General features: G+C 36.8%; 1 protein-coding gene across 9 annotated transcripts; it reads left to right on the top strand.

The window, feature by feature from the left end:
- On the top strand, nt 153-17,185 carry PREPL (prolyl endopeptidase-like). Of its 9 annotated transcripts, none has more exons than XR_002437317.1 (15): nt 153-305; nt 1,270-1,499; nt 2,960-3,160; nt 3,660-3,726; nt 4,286-4,483; nt 6,275-6,398; nt 8,573-8,789; nt 9,792-9,977; nt 11,431-11,634; nt 12,364-12,539; nt 13,956-14,172; nt 14,288-14,437; nt 15,388-15,514; nt 15,861-15,957; nt 16,691-17,185. XR_002437317.1 is itself a non-coding variant. In XM_021392740.1 (15 exons), the coding sequence occupies exons 2-15, from the start codon at nt 1,299-1,301 to the stop codon at nt 16,733-16,735; spliced, it is 2,193 nt and encodes a 730-aa protein (XP_021248415.1). In that variant the 5' UTR covers nt 153-305; nt 1,270-1,298; the 3' UTR covers nt 16,736-17,185. The 9 variants fall into 9 exon arrangements, 6 of the variants coding, with proteins under 6 accessions (XP_021248415.1, XP_021248413.1, XP_021248414.1 ...); XM_021392740.1 differs by having other exon boundaries at nt 2,963-3,160; nt 15,875-15,957; XM_021392738.1 differs by having other exon boundaries at nt 15,875-15,957.

Below are 17,353 nucleotides of genomic sequence, written 5' to 3'. Positions count from 1 at the left end.
CCTGAGGGGCGCTGTGTCTCTACCGTACTACGCACGGCTCTGTAGGGGTGAGGGAGCGACTCAAAACGGGGCACCCTGGGCTCAGCACCCCGAAGTGAAACGCAGTGTGAAACGCGAGTGACTGAAGCAAGCGGCACGCGGGGACTGACATCAGCCGTGCTCGGCAGCAGCAGCTGGCTGAAGCGCCCCGCCGCCATCTTTGCTACTGGCAGTGCCGTAAGGGAGCCGGAGCGGCTCGTGCCCGCTGCCATCTTAGCCCGGGCGGAGGGAGAGCTGCCCGGCCTGGGCACGGCTGTGCTGCGGCGGTGAGGGACGGAGCTGGTGGGGAGGGGTAGGGCCGGGACGGCCTTTCTGGCCTTCGGCGGGGGGGTGGGGGTGGGAGGGAACGGGGTTGCGGGCTGTGGAACACATGGGGCATCCTCCCGTGCGGAGCTGCAGACGCAGTGGGGTTTGTCTCTTTGCCGTTAAGCAGCCTGCCTGAAAGTGATTTTGTTGTAAGGTACTTCTAAAGCAGAAAAGAACCAACTTCTCGAAAGCAGTTTTTAATCAGATGCATAGGTACATCTTACTTCCTCTTCGCTGACAACTTCAGCAGAGCTAAACTTCCAACTGCTGGGACCCATCCGTTGGAGCAACATAGAATCGCCTGAGTTGGAAGGGACCCTTAAAGGCCACCTAGTCCAACTGCCCTGCAATGAACAGGGACACCTACAGCCTGATCGCGTCGCTCACAGCCCCCCCTGTCTGAACTTGAACGTCTCCAGGGGTGGGACATCCACCACCTCTCTGGGCAGCCTGTTCCAGTGCCTCACTGCCCTTAATGTAAAAAAATTTCTTCCTTATGTCCAGTCTAAACCACCCCTCTTTTTAGTTGGAAACCATTTCCCCTTGTCCTATCGCAACAGACCCTGCCAAAGAGTCTGTCCCCTTCTTTTTTATAGCCCCCCTTTAGATACTGAAAGGCTGCTCTTGGGTCTCCCTTGCAGCCTTCTCCAGGCTGACCAGTCCCAGCTCTCAGTCTGTCCTCACTGGGGAGGTGTTCCATCCCTTGGATCATTTTTGTGGCCCTCCTCTGGACACTCCTAACAGGCAGGTTAATCCACAAGCTCAGCTGTGTGTGTCACTTGGTATGAAACAGCTTCAGTTTTACTGCTCTCATCTGTTTTACCTAAAAAAAAGATTGAAAGATGAAGTTTTACCTTCAGGTTATGTTATGTATATTTCACATAGTGCAAGTGATCAGGAGCTTGGGATTTTCATAAATTTCAGGTTGACTATCAAGACAAGATTTGGATATCATGTGTTGGATTGCAAAATCTTTTGTCCGAGGGCTGAGCTTCAGTGTTAAATACTATCCTAAGGATAACCATTGTCAAGCACTATGTCTTTATAGTAAAATAAAACCGAACAAATGCCACATCATGGGCTGGTCGAGAAGTCTATGCAACAGCACCATGCCACCTGGAAGCATTCTGTCATGGAGGTTATTTTCCTGCAAGGTATGCAGTTTATGTATAGACAATGTCAACAGCAATCTTGATGCATCTGCTAAGGAAGCCAACTGTATTTTTCAGATGTCAAGGAAATATGTTCTTCCTAAAAGGCTTAAAACAGGAGAATAAAGGCTAGGGCTTCCGTTACATTCAAAGACAGATACTTTTGTTCGAATTCCCTATACTGTGTTGATGTGAAGCTGCATTTTTGTTGCTTTTTCTGCTGTAACAATTTGTGAAAAATAATAGTAAAAGTGTCATGGTTGACCAAAGGAAAAAAAAAAAAGTATATTCTGGAAACATTCAAAGTGCCAGGAGAAAACGTCAGGGCTAGAGAGAGAGATACAAAGTGTCCAAACACCAATCCTAAAATGAGCCAGCTCAAAAAACTTGCCCTTTTGTATGCTGATCACTAAGCCAGCATACAGTTAATAATGTTAAAATACTATAATGACTTCTAACAATTGTGTTGAGGTGCGATTATACTTTAAAAAGTACTTGGTTTTATTTCTGTAAGTAAATCTTGCATAAATGAGTGGTAACCATGCACAGAATCATCCAATGGTCTGAAATCATTTCAGATCTTCTGTCCCTCTTTCTAATGAAAAAATTTCTAACAGTGTTAGAAAAATAAACAGTTACTGCATTATGGCAGCCTGTAAACTGATTTACACACATAACGTGCAAATGTTGTTTTAAAAGATTGCTGCTTTATTTTATCTTAGACATGTTTTCAGATGGATGTGGAGTTGTTCAAAAACTGTTTCAAGCTGAGGTGTTTATTCAAAGATGACTGACAGATCAAGTCCAAAATATTTGTTGAAACCCTCTTATTTCTAACCACAATATAACAGTTGCTATGTCTGTGTCATAAATGTAGATAAATGTTTCAAGGAAAGTATTTGAACTCTTGACTTATGAGAAATTGTGGCTGTGTTTATGCACTGGCCATTCAGTAACAGGATTACAAATGCTGGTCTATAGCACTGGTTCCAGGAGTTAACCATGTGATCTTCACCTGTTGAGGTGAATGTTTACATTGTCTGAGATCCTCTGCTATCCTCTCCAGTCTTTTTAGAGGACTGCTTTCTCCTCAGATGTACTGTAACTTCTCTAAGATATGCCTACACTGCTGCAATCGGCTGTATGTAGTATTTCCAAATGAATATGATGAGAATTGTTCAGAACAAAAGGGAATCATCATGAGCTTCATAAAAGAGTCCCGTGGAAGCTCCTAAAGAGTTGTGGATGCTAAAATTTTACATAGGTCCACAGGGAGATTATACATGTACTGGAAAGAGACTTCTAAAGTCTCTTTTAAATATCCAGAAACCACATTCATACTCATACTATTGTAGTAATGCAAAGCTGGCTTGTCAGCTCAGGAAATATCATTATTGCTTCAGTACATTCACACTGGAGGACAGAATGCTGGTTTGTAGCCATTGTTTTCTTTCCTTACTCAGCAGGAAGGGACAAAAATCCACTGTAATAGGGAAAAAATTACATCCGTAACAACATCAAAGCTTTTGTACAAGGATCTTTTGAAATCAGAGCAGGAAAATTGGAATAAAATTTCAAGAAGATATAAAGCTATGACAGAAAGAATTAAGGAAAAAATAGAAGAACTGCACAACAAGTATACGCTCAATTTGGAAAGCCCAAAGGTGAGTAACAAAATATACAAACTTTTTCTTGTCATTGAATACAAAGAACAGGCAGCGAAGCCATTAAATACTGTTTCACTAGTTATTTTGTGGTGGTAATTTCAAGTGTCAAAATTTTTAATAATTGTGGATAGTATCAATACACATTGAGAACAGCTCATACCTATAATAATAATATATTTGACCTTAATTTCACCGTAGTCAGAAATGAAGATAACGCAATCCTCTGATAACTGATAAAAAATAAGACTACAAGGAGCAAGTGCAGAAATTTAGTGAGGCATTCACTAAATTTAGAACACGTATGGGTAGCTTAAGTACCCTAACATTAAAATAACCTTTCTGATGCATGTAATTCCTTCTTCCCCCTCTTTAATATTAAGTATGTGCTGTATTCTATCATCTGCATACAGTTGTCCTGGACAGAACACTGAATATAGGGATTCTAAGGAGATAATCTATAGGTTAAATTGAGAAATGTTTGTTTTGCATTGAACAGATAAGATTTGGAGGAAACGTGTACTTTGAGGAGAACGGTTACATATTTTGTTCAAAAGCAGATGATGGTAAGGGATTTCTCTTCCTAACATGGTACAATTGTTTAAAATGTTGTGCATACATAACTAGTACACTTGTAATATTCAGGCATATTTGCTGTTTATTAAAATATTTTAAGTTTTTAATAATACTATTTAACAATAGATGAATAATTCTGGAATCCTGAATCTGAAAAGGTGAGGTGAAAAGAGAAAAGGAACGGTGTATTCTGAAACTGAGGCAAGTTTCTGGAAAGGAACTAGGGAATCAACCTCTCAGAGCCCTGCCTTAAAATGTTAAAAAAGGCAAACTACCTCGAGAGAGTATAAAACAAACAAAAAAACTCCAACATCTAAACTTCAAAATTTAATGCATTGACCAGATGCCACTGTATATGTATTTTTTTTTTTTTAAATTTTGCACAGTGCATTTGCAGATCTCCCACAAAAGAAATCCTTGGTTTTGGTAGTATTGTAAGTGTACTTATTAAATACCGGTATAAAAAAATATTGTTCATTTTGACATGCCTCAATTACAGGATTTTTATTTTTATTTTTTATTTTTTACACTTGTTAAAATGCAACACAGGAAACATTCACATTTTATTCAGTGCTGAAGATATGGGCTTTTCTGGCACCTTTATTACACGGATCCGAATTTCACCAGGTCAGAGGTACCTGGCTACCAGCTTAAAAAGTGAAAATTCTGAAGAGGCAACCTGCGTTATTATGAAACTTGGTGATGTTCCTGTTGTGGAAGAAGTAATTCCAAACGTGTTTAGTTTTGGTAAGTTGTTTATAAATATCCCGTGGTTCACAACAACTTCCAACACAACATTATTCTTAGCCTACAAATAATGGTGATTGTGCTTAAAAAAAAAAAAAAAAAAAAAAAAAAAAAAAAAAGGAAGCAAGATCTTTAGTTTAAATCCTCATAGCTGTTGAACTGTTTCTTATTTGAGAGATGTGTTCTCCTACACTGTAAAATTACAAGTTATTTGATACGAATGAGCGACTCCTTTCATGATACAAGTTTTCCTTTATTATAAAAGCAAGCATTTGTATGTTTGAACACTTTTGCACGTCATTCTTCTTATTGAATTCAATACGCTTCTTTAAAAATTTACTGACATAACTATTTGGAATATAAGGATCTTTTTATGGGAAGTTGTAGGTATTATACCTCTGCAGCTTCAACTGAAGTCACTGATAGCTGTAAGCACTTACCTCCTCTGAAAAGTATGTAAGTGCTCAGTACAGCTAAGCGTTGGCTGGAATTTCAAACTGGACTCTAGGAAGTGGGTCATAATTCAGAACTTAATGAAAACAGGACTTCAATCAATTCTTTCAGCGTAGATGAGAGTTTTACATTGCTGTTACAAATGCGCAGAATTAATCCTAAATGAATGGGATTTTTTTTTTTAAATGGTATATTAAAGAAGATAGCAAAAATAGTGCAACACAGCACATACAATGTTCCATATTGTTAGATGTCATCAAGGATATATAGTTGAGTAAGCAGTTTGCCTGAGCAGGACAAGAATTTAATACACTGGGAAAAAAATTCCTAGTTAAAAAATTTAAGAAAATCTAGAACGTAACATCATGTTTGCACAGTAGAAGCTTGTAATGCCTGCTGAAAACTTGCTCGTTTTTTTCACTGTACCTTAACTGAACTCTAGGTTTTCCTGGAAGATTCCATACATTTCAGATACATTTCTCCCTGTTGCCCACGTAGGTGTGACAGATTATGGCAGACAGAGTATAAAAAATGGCCATTACCCATTTTGTAAATTTATCCAGATGTAAGTGATGTACCAGTGGTACCCCAATCATGAGCAAGAGAATTAGATCATATGATCACTTGTAAAGTATATCCTTATATTCCACAATATGCAACAGACAAATGAAAGTCCTTGAAAATTTACATTTTTTTTAAATGCTAGGCTAGAAGAACTGCAGTTTCTCCTGCAAAGGCTTGTCTTCATCATGAAACCTCAGCTATCTGTACAACTTAGAGCCACACTTCTATACTATTTATGCATAAGACAGCATATGCTCTTAAAGGGTATATACTAAACATTATTATACTGATGGCATAAATGGCAATAATTGGGCTGGATCAGTCAGATTAGTGAATTTCAGAACAGCAAGATACCTTCATGTACTTCTAATGTGAATACATATGCACACACAGAGAACTGGAGAATTTTTACCTCAGGAGTACCCATGGGGCATATACATCATCAGTCTCTTTCTATGTGCAGTTTTAAACACCCACGTATCTCCTATTTTCTTGTTTATCTTCAGAAGCCCCTATAGGGTCACAAGCTTTCTCTTCTTGGCCCTGGAACTTTTTATTTTTTTCCCAAATAAATTATGAGATCCTTGATCTGTGGCATTTAAAGAAAACTTGGCTACCCCAGCCTCTGGGATATAGAAGTGTTATCCTCAGTTCCATGTCATCTGAAACTCATGTTTTTCAGCACTGGGTCCAATGTTCATGGAGCTCCATTTTCTCTCAGTAATAGTACATATATGCTGTTCCAACTTTGATATACATTTCTTTTCTTTCTAGAATGGGCTACAGACGATGTTCTGTATTACACAAGTCAGAAGAACCTTAAATGCCAGAATGTGTTCATGACCACTTTCACTAATGAGAAATATACTAAGTTAGTTTATACAGAACAAGATGCAAGGTAATATTCATCTAAAATACAATAAGTCCTTTACATCTTCTGTAGTATTCAATACGTAGACTCTAACTGATTTGGAAACAAATTCTTCTGTATCATATTTCAAATGGTAGAAGGCATTTTAAGTTCTGTTTTGCTGTCTGAGAATGTATTTTCCTCTCCTCTTGATATGTGATCAACAGCGATTTAACTTTTCTCTGTTACCTCACGAGTTCAGCTGAGTTTATAAATGTCAAGGTCAGTCTCAGGTCAGGGTGTCCTTTAATGAACGCGTGACTGTATCATAGAGAATAAACCAGACTGTGGATTTCATTTTGTTTTCTCTGCTATTGATGTCTGATACAACTTTTTAAAAAACATTGAAGTTCAGGCTAATCCTTGCTCTGGGTAATGGATGAGCAAAGTCATTACAGCATTCACAGAGATAGAACTATTGTTGACTGAATACCCTCTCAATAACCTTTCTTTAAGCAGCAGTTTAGGAAGACAAGAAGGCTCTTGCTGAATTGAGTGCAGAACTAGGTTTTAAACCACGTAGCACTAAAATGACAGATTTGTACAGCATTCCATAAATATTTGTGATTATTCTTACTTCAAGTCACGTATTCAGTAAAGAAATACCTATTATATATTCATCTAGAAAATGAAAAAAATTGAAGTCTGCAGATGAGATGGAGTAAATAAGATCTGTACGTTCTAGCTGTAGTTGATATATACTTTTGTAAAATCAAACTGCACAGACCTGACATGGTCCCCACAGGGAAACTGTTGGCGTAATTCTGAAGGTCACAGTCATTACAGTTAATCTACCAGAAACTTACTCTAAAGGTTCATGTGCTAGTAGTGCAGCTCATGACTGAACACAGCTGTTCATGGGAGATGGCAAGACATTCTTTTGTATTGCCACAGAGAAGTTGTTCTACATATCACCAACTCTTTTACTTGCAGTCAGATATTTTCTTAGAAGCTGAAGATATCTTGACTTCCTTAAAAAAAAAAAGCTACAAGGGGAAAAAAGGTGATATGAAGGTCAGAGTCCTTGGGGAGAAGTGTCACCTGCATTTCAGCTTGACTCTCTTAGACGTAAGGTCAGAGCCAAACTGTTAGAATCTATACTGAATGCAGTGTCACACTCTTGCTGAATTTGTGTGGATTAGAGGCAGAAAGCTGATTCCTTGCAGACTTTAGAACTGCCACTGTCTCTATCCTCCTAAAAATGTCAAGATGGCGCAATTAGGCAAAACAATCGTACCAAAAAAAGTGAAATTCCTACACCTGCAAATAATTAAAGGCAGTGAAAAATGCTATCCAAGGCTTCCTTTCCTTCACCAGTCAAATATTTTCAAGTCTAGAAGGTTCATTATTGCTGTCAATGCAGAATACATTACTCAACCCTGCAATTTCTTTTGAAGACATCTAGTTTTAAAGATTCAAAATGCCAAAGAAACTCCTATGCCCCAAGATTTGACATTTCAATTAATTAGTATGACTCATTTAGAAACTTGAGTCTGACTCGCAGCCTGAACTTGTCCAATATTAGCATCCAGACACTGCTTAATGCTTTCTGTTCCTAGATTTTAGAAGCATTTAAAATCAGCAGAGTTCCAGAAACAGTTCCTGTCTTCAGCTTTGTCACAACACTGTCCATCCTGCCTCATAAAGGCTTCTGTGTTTTTTCTTTAAGCTTTTTTCTTACATCAGTAGCACTTGGGCTTTTTAATTATTTACCCTTATAGTATAATCGCTCCTACTTTTTATTGCAGTTTCCACACATTACTCTTATTAATTTTATTAACTTCAATTATCCTTCAGATTTTTTTAAAATAAGGTTAGTATCTCAAAAAAAAAAAAATCAAATCTAGGTTTTGCATGGATTTTAAAGCCCACGTTACATCTAAGACCTTCCAATCTGAATGATTCAAAAATCTGGATTCATTTGGACAACAACTGAACTGCCTTCCTTGTAGAGTTCAGGTTCCATACACAAAATAGTGGGTTTTTGAATGCTGGGATAAATGCAGCAAAAGTGGGTTTGGGAATCAAGTAGTCTGAAATTTCTCCAGACTACTTACAGGCTCTCTGTTTCTTATGTTGTAATTGGAAGCCCATGATTCTGAAATAATTGTGTTTTTTGAATACTAGTCAGGTTTAAGCTTTTTAAAAATTATTTCTTACAGATTTTTTGTGGACATATACTGCACAAAAGATAGACGTTTCCTCACTATCAATAGCAACAGCAAGACAACCTCAGAAGTTTGGCTGATTGACTGTAGACATCCTTTTAAGTTACCTGTTCTTGTACAAGCGCGAACAGAAGGGGTCATTTATCACGTTGAACACAGAAACAATGAATTATACATTCTTACTTCATATGGAGAACCTGCAGAATATAAGGTAATCTTAAGTGATAATAAGAGTCATAGGATTCGTTCAGATGCTTGTTGCAGATTGCAGAAATAGTAAGGCTGGATTTTAATTCTATGCTTCACAGCTTACTGAAATAATTTAAGAGAATGACACAGAGTTGCACGGATTTAAAGACTGACAGTAATATGTGGAGTCTTGCCTATATCATGGTGATTTGACTCAACTTCTTTGGAAAAGCACACTCATTTCTTGGCATTAACAGCCATTTCCCCTTTATTATAATTTGATTTCAGTCTATATAACCAAACAGCTTGCAGTTCTACTGGACACAATTAAGGCATTTGATACTTGAGCTGGCTTTTGGAAATAACTTTAGATACGAATTTTTCCATAAATTTGTTCCTCTCATTTATCAGTTTTTCTAATCACATTCAAATGTTTTCAGAGACCACCTTTCCTTGATAGCTAAAAGTACACCTCTTACTGAGAGAGAGGAAATGCGTTGCTGCTCAGTTGAAGGCATCTTGTTCTGTATGTAGCGCTGAGCATCAGACATGGAAAAGTGACCTGTCAACACAGTATCCATCCAACTTGCTCTTTTTTTTTTTTTTATACCAAATCAAGAATATGCACTGTAGTCACTCAAATGTCACAATTATTTTTTTAAAACATTTCCCTACCCCTTATTAAGGAAAAAAAAAGAATCAAGTACATTCAGCTTGCTATGATCCAACCTTCCAGTTACACCACTTCTAACACCCAACCTAGTTGTCTTAAAGGAACACAATACAATTGCAAACAGAGTTGTAAAAACTAATTGCCATCTGTCACACAGATCCCTCTTGCTATCAGTATGTAGGCAGTTACTGAACTGTTCTTCCATTTCGCCCAAGTAAAGGGAATTTAAAACCTTCCAGTTTCAGTCATGCAGAAAAACTCAACAATCTTTTGTAATGTTGCATGACATCACCTGTACATCTGTACCTCTAACTTATAACTCTTCCTGTATCTTGTATTTTGTTCTTATAGTTGATGAAGGCTTCGGTAGCTTCCACTGGCATGGAGAATTGGCAGTTAGTTTATGCACTGGAAGAAAAAACCAAGCTAATAGACTTGGAGATGTTCAGTGATCACTGTATTATGTTCCTGCAGAATGCTGGTTATCTTTACTTAAATGTGATTGCTTTTGTTTCTCATTCAGTTCAATTGATACAGGTATGCTTTAGCTTGGCTCAAGCAACATACTTTTTTCCAGCACTATTAAATTCTTTTGAATATAGCATTACAAAACAAAAGAAAAATTCTGAAGGTAGAGGTGGTTTGGAAACTAATAGTGAGAAATGCATCATTATGACTAATTGTATTACCTGTGGATGTTCTTCATGATTTCATGTGCTGGCTTACTGTAGCAGTTACAAAGTTAGAGAGCAGCTCTAGTACAAGTTCTTTCCTCAGCTTTGCTACCATCAAACTCTTTAGAATACAATTGATTTCTAACGTGAAGTTAGACTTGATTCCCTAAACACTGTCTTTTTACTGAGCTTATTTTATGGTTACATTCATCAGCCTATGCAAGGAAGTGAGCATGGCCCTCCCTGAGATTAAAGACTAGAACATCCAAAAGACAAAGAGGGTCGCTGTCCCAAAATAAATGGGAAAACTTAGTACTGCAGTACAATTTGCGTCAAGTATTTCTTCATTTCTCTAGATGTTGCTAAATACTTGTGGAATACAAATAAAGTGTCTCCATTCAAAAACCACGGTTTCTGGAGACCATTTAGCTGAAATATTTAATTGATTTGTTTGCCAGAAAAGTGCTATCTGAAGAACTTGCAAGTTTATTCCAACAAGCTACCAAGGCTGCATTCTACAAAACTGCTACAGAGAAAAGGTTTTCTGCAAAGTACATTGTATGGTCTCTGAAACCTTTCATTTTTGAAAATAGTTTTAGTTTATTTATTCAGAGAGAGTCTGCAGTTACTCTGGAGAACTTTGACTTTAGTGCCATTTCAGAAATCTCACAAACTAACTCGAGCAAGCAATGGCCTGGCAGAGGGTTTGACTATGTTCCTGCTGCTTGCAAAGAATGAATCTTGATTTCTTTTATTCTTAGTGGAGTTAAAAATCTTAAATATAATAGCAGTAAGTGTCTGATGGTACATGTGCCAGGAAAAGGTTTTGTTCTGCACAATGGCTGGCACTAAGAACAAAGTTAAGAGGCAGGGGTTTTCAGTGGCATAGCATTACTGAGCTAACTCACAGCAAAAGCATAACAACTGACATGGACTTGGCTGTGCAACATGTTCAAGCAGGAGTGGGAATCAGAGGGGAAATGGGATCTGAAAATTAAAACCAGTGCAGAATCATTTCAAATGTTTTATTTTTTTTTAATCTGTACAAATGCCCATTGTAAAATGGATTTTAATTTATTTTTTCTGTTTTATCTCATTATTGAATTTTACCCAATAGCCTTAAGTGAAAAGTTTACCAAAGTCTTTCACTTTCTGACCATTCTATTATTGAATGTAAAATGAATAAATATGAATGCATTACATACAAGCTGCAGATAATTAGCTTGCTATTCAAAATCCTTTCCTCTGACGGACGCGCTAGGCAGAAGTTACAGAAGCAGTGTAAGGGTCTCACTTGAAATACTGTGTTTTCTCAGCTACCCACATGGGCCTGTGCATTTGAATTGGAATCTCATCCTGAACATGCCAGCAGCACTTGTTATTTTCAGCTCACCTCCCCAGTACACCCCCCTAGGCGTTTTGCATATTCATTTAAAGAAAATAATCTCATTGAACAAGCTGCAGAAGAGGTACCAATTATTACGAATTGTCACACTACACGTTTACTAGCTAAAAGCAAGGTAAGATTTTTCAGTCCTTTTCCCATTCCCTTTATTCTTCCCTTCCTCCCCACCCATTTATAGAAAATGCATTTGGCAGGGAACAGAGATTAAAAATGTAAAAGAGCAGTTGGTGCTGTACTTACCAGTGGGCGTTTTCTCCAGTGCTATAGAGAAGAAAAAGAAAGTCGTGATGAGATTTTTTCATTGATCTGGGTATGCTAGAGGAGATAACGGTACGCGATCAGTCAAGAAGCTCAGCTTCTGTAACTTAGACTTGCTAATAGATGTACGGTATTGTGTTCTCTATGATAAATGAGAAGAATATATCAGCTGCTGAAAAGGACACCCCACAACCATCTACACAGTATAGATCAAGAAAAGAAAGTTTTAACAGCCCGAGTTTAAAAAACTGGTGATGTTAATAAAGAGTTTGTGCTGCAGTAAGCGGTAAACTATTTTGTTAATAATAGATATTCTCGGTGTTTAAGGGAGAAGGAAGACTTGGTTGCTTTGGTAGTTTAAAAACTCCTCAGGTGTTGCACTTAAATGAATTTTATACTCTGCATCTATAAGCCTACACAGCAGAGGTTCAGTCTCTTGCTTTATTTTTCAAGAGTGCTTTGTACAATCTAAGTGAAAAAAAATTACTGTAATCAAAAAAACACATTTTAAAATAAATAATTGAAGTTTTCATTGCCATGTGTCATTGAGATTTTTGAAATGTCTGAAATACTCCTTCATTTCCAGGATGAAACTTCGGTGCCAATTACAGTTTTTCATAATACGAATTCTAAAGAGCTACACAGGAAACCACTTCTAGTTCATGTATATGGAGCTTATGGCATAGATTTGAACGTGAGCTTTAAAGAAGAGAATCTGATGTTAATTGAAGAGGGCTGGATATTAGCATATTGCCACGTTAGGTAAGTCAAATATAAAATGGAATTGTTGTTTTCATTTGTGGGATATTCCGATATTTGTTGATATGCAGCTGAAGAGGTACAGAAATGTTCCTTCCCCCCCCACTTAGTTTTAATTCTTCATGTTTTTCACTTCCACCTCTTTTTAGAATTTATGAAAGCCCCTTTTAAAACAAAAAGTAAATTTTCCTCTGGGAAAAGAAAGATACTTTCAATACCATATACTGTATTCAGGTCCTTAAGGCAACAGTATGGTTTTGTATTAAGTGTTAACCTTTTGAAATCTCATTACTTCTCTTCTTTGCTCAAAAAAATGTTGACGTGTTCAAATTGCAGCGATGAGCTATCACCCTCTTTTCTGAGGGCACTGGGTACTAATGCTGAGCCTGTGCCTTCTGAAAACCATTTGCCTTTCTACAACTTTAATCTGCCTCTGTGTTCTTCTATTTACTAAATCCTGTCCCCAGTTTAGCTACAAACTTACTAAGTTCCATAAAACCAGTATGTTATGCTAAGTTCCATAAAACCAGACTTTAAATTGGAGATTATTCAGTAGGTAAGGGAAGATAAAAGAATCACTTCAGGAATGAGGGAGAACTGTTTGAAATACCAGTTCCAAAACAAATTCAACATAGAAGTATATACAGTCTGCTAATAAAATGGCAAGCATTGTGCAGTTCTTCCTCCCATCCCTGCAAGTATCTTATGATGCAAATCAATCCTAAGCAGTATCAAGGAAGAATTTTGGCAGACTAATCTTTTGATTGATTTTAAACTTGAATCTGAAATAAAGATATTCTAGGTGGCTTAGAACCCGAATTGTGGTTGCATGAAAAAGAATACAAGTAAATTAAAAAAAATTTAAATCTTTTAAAATTTTTTATTTTAAAATCTTATAAGCAGTAAAAAAAAAAATACATTTCCTCTCATGTTTGGAACTCAAACTAGAAAAAAATGAAACTTACTGACAGTCTCAAATCTTATGCTGCACAAAAGCATCTGAGCATCTTGGCACAGAGCTGAGAAATAGTCTTTTAATGTTAATAATAAATCTGGTGATAGTGACTTAAGAATGGAAAATGTTTTAGTTACCATTACCATTTTAATAGTTTCCTATATAAAAAGATTATATCAGTGTGTGATTTTGTATTGACTGCTCTGACAGTGCTGATAGCATTTTCACCAATCATCGTGTGAGGATTTTTTTTCTGTTTGTACGTAGTGTATTTTAGCTGAAAGGTGTGTGTGTTTTTTTGGGGGAGGGGGAGCGGGTAAAGACAGGAAGAAAGGAAAGAAAAGTTAATAGGAAAGGCAAACTATGATTTTGCAATTCTGTGGCTGCTGCTGTCCTTTATTATCTGAAGATTTACTTGTAACATTTTCCAAATAGACTCCTACTTGAACTGTTTTATATTTCAGGGGTGGAGGAGAGCTAGGGCTTCAGTGGCACAAAGATGGATGTCAGCATAACAAACTCAAAGGTCTCCAGGACCTTAAGGCTTGCATCACACTGCTGCATGAACTAGGATTTTCTCAGCCAAAATATACAGCACTAACAGCTGCCAGTGCTGGAGGAGTTCTTGCAGGAGCCATTTGCAACAGGGATCCAGAACTTTTCAGAGCCATGGTTTTACAGGTGAGCTGCTGCAGACCCCTGACTATAGCTGTGTTTTGTTTTGTTTTTAGCAATTTTAGAAGTTGAAACATTCCAATTCAGAATTTGCCTTTTTCTTCTTCTTCATAATTTTAAGGCACCTTTTGTAGATGTTCTAAATACAATGATGAAAACTCATCTCCCACTATCAATTGAAGAACAGGAAGAATGGGGAAATCCATTAGCAGATGAAAAATCTATGAAGTACATCAAAAGCTACTGTCCTTACCACAATATTAAGCCACAGGTAAAACTACTGTAGTATTCCACGCAAGAAAGGTAGTAAAATGTAGTGCTTCATAGGAAAATAATTATAAAAGAGATAACTTTTTTTTTTATATAAATCTGTTTTACCCTTTCAGTGCTTTATAACACAGCATTTTAAAACTTCGCTGCTACTTCGTGTGAACTCTGAGTTAAAATGAATCATTAACACAATCAGTAACTATTTCAGTAATAATATTTTTTTTTTTTTGAGTCATAATGACTACTGGAATTAACCAAATGCTTTCTTCTAAATAACCAATGCGTTTCAGAAGCTGGGTTTTTCTGGTTCTTTTTGTTTGTTTTTAGGACTATGATATAACAAATCTCAACTTATGAAGCATGTACTTTCTGAGGGAGTTTCCTTTGTTTTACTGGGTTGTCCAGTCTTCACTGCAGCAGGAAGATGGTACTTTCCACTTATTAAATACCATCAGATGCAAACAATGAAATGGAAAAAAAGCTATAGCTTTGACATTGTTACCTCAGATGAAATCTTTATTTGAAGAATGTTAGCTGTCTTACATAGCTAATTAAGATCTTACTGCATTAAAAATACTTCTGTCTATAAAATTTGCAAAAGTGAATCTCAGCTACTGCCCTGTTAAAGATGTACCAGTCCATGATGATTACTCCTTTTTTGTGTAATAATGAGCATGCAGACGTTTCACACCTTTAGCAGTAGGGAGAGGATGGTTTTTGATTACCTATGGCAAGTAGATGATTCTCTAATATTAATTTGTCATTTTTTCAAATCTAAATGCTTTTTTCAGCTAGTGATAAAATGTTTTTTCAAGAATGAGTAATTTTGTAATAGATACATTTTAGACAAATCGTAACAAGTAGTACTCCTAGATATATAGAGAAAAATGTGCTTACTCACTTTAACAGATAATCAGTTGTCAAGTACGTGTTTTTGGTTTTTAATTTCAGTGTTATCCTTCAGTTTTTATCACAGCATATGAAAATGACCAACGAGTACCACTAACAGGAATTCTACGATATGTTCAAAAACTTAGGAAGGCTGCACTAGATCATGCCAGCAGAACAAGAAAGAAAGGTAAAATAAGAATATTACAGACACATAGACTTCACTGGAGCAGACTAGTCATGTAATTAAATACTACAGATTGACTCTTCCTTAAATGCTTCATTCGTTCAATATAATCCAGTACCCCTCTTTTGCACATCTTTCCAAGGAGAGAACATACACACTAGATGTATGAACATTTTTCAAATACTCAGTTAACAGAAATACAAATAGTTCATCCAACAAAACCCTAATTTTTTGTTTTATGAGGAACATCAGAATTTTTTTTTTGGAAGGTAGAATAATTATCTACCCCTAAACAACTTGTATCCCCCACTTACCTTTCCTTGTTCATTCAATGTCAAGTGATCAGTAGCTTCATTGTTACAGGAAACCGGATCCCTAATATCATCTTAGACATCCAGGCAAGTGGCAGTCATTGTGACTCATCTTGGGAGGATTCATTGAATGAGGTATGTTCCCTTCATTGTACACATGCACAGTATTGCAGGGAGGTTTCCCTCAACAGATACTTAAACCTTAGCAGTTCATGCAGTCAATGAATGCATGTTTGAAGTATTCAAAACAAAACAAAACAGAAACAAACAAAAAACAGCTGCTGAAATCAAGGTTGTTCTTGCATAAATATATATAGAAAGGAGCCATCGACAGAGCCAGATTATTGAACCTCATCATGCTTTAAACCTCAAGGCAGTGTTAGACTCCCACTGTAACTTGCCAAGAGCTTTGAATTAGAAGCTCTAAGTTGCGTAAAACATTGTTCCAGCGTGGAAAGTCTTGTGCTACAGAGTATTAAGACCTTATTTATTTCCATCTTCCTCATAAAATATATATGGCAGGCTCAAGTGTTACATTGTGGAACACAAGCTATACTTAAGTTTCAATGTTTTACACTTTATACAAGAGTGTGTGCTAAAAGCAACAGACTGCCAAGACCTGCCATATTGTTACTCATGTCTCAGACTATCACAGATTTTATTCCTGTTATTTTATTTCTTTTTACAAATCTGAGTTAGTTATTGTGGCAGTTATTCCCAAAATGAAGTTTGTTAGGAAAAGGCTTATTTTGTTTTAGGGCAAAGTATTGCTTAGTATCAGTATGGAAAAAAAGATTGTAATAGCTGTACAATATCCTGACAGTTCATAGTGCAAAGAGTTTTATTATTTTGTAATTATTTGCTTTAGGTTGCAAGACACCTTGCTTTTCTGAAAAAAGAACTTGAAGTGTGACATCTCCAGCATTGAATCAAGTCCTGTAAATAGCTGATAAACACATCAACCACCTGAAGAAGTTCACGTCAGATTTTCATTTATATGAAAAACTGAGCATCTACTCCAGATGTATCGCTGCATTATGGGCATAAACACACCAGATACTCAGGGACAAAATTGGGTTTGGCATCAGTTTATAAAGAAGCCAACTAAAGTATCTTCCCTACTAAATGGTATAGAAGGAGCTGCCTTCATGTGCAGTTCTGTTCATAAGCAAGCAGTACAGCACTGTAGTGGAGCTGTAGTGCAAGACAGTTTGTGCTGAAAGTCTAACATATGCCTAATGTACGAAGACATGCATGTTTTATGAGCAGCCTTCCCAAAGACCTCTCATCCAAGAGTAAATTTTACACAAGGCAGTAAATCCCCCACAAAGCTTTATTTAATTAAAAAAATCTCACTAAATTATTCCAAAACTAATTTCTATATGTAGGAAATTACTGTTGCCCTTCCTAACTACACAGTACACTACACTGTACTGATCATACGGTGGGGCCAAACAGACTACAAAGAAAAAATGGACTCTCAAGAACAGGAATTTAGAAGTTGCAGAACTCTCATCTGATAAGATAAAAG

The sequence above is a fragment of the Numida meleagris genome, chromosome 3 (assembly GCF_002078875.1).
Source record: "Numida meleagris isolate 19003 breed g44 Domestic line chromosome 3, NumMel1.0, whole genome shotgun sequence".
Lineage (NCBI taxonomy): Eukaryota > Metazoa > Chordata > Aves > Galliformes > Numididae > Numida > Numida meleagris.
This window is presented reverse-complemented; position numbering and strand designations above follow the sequence as displayed.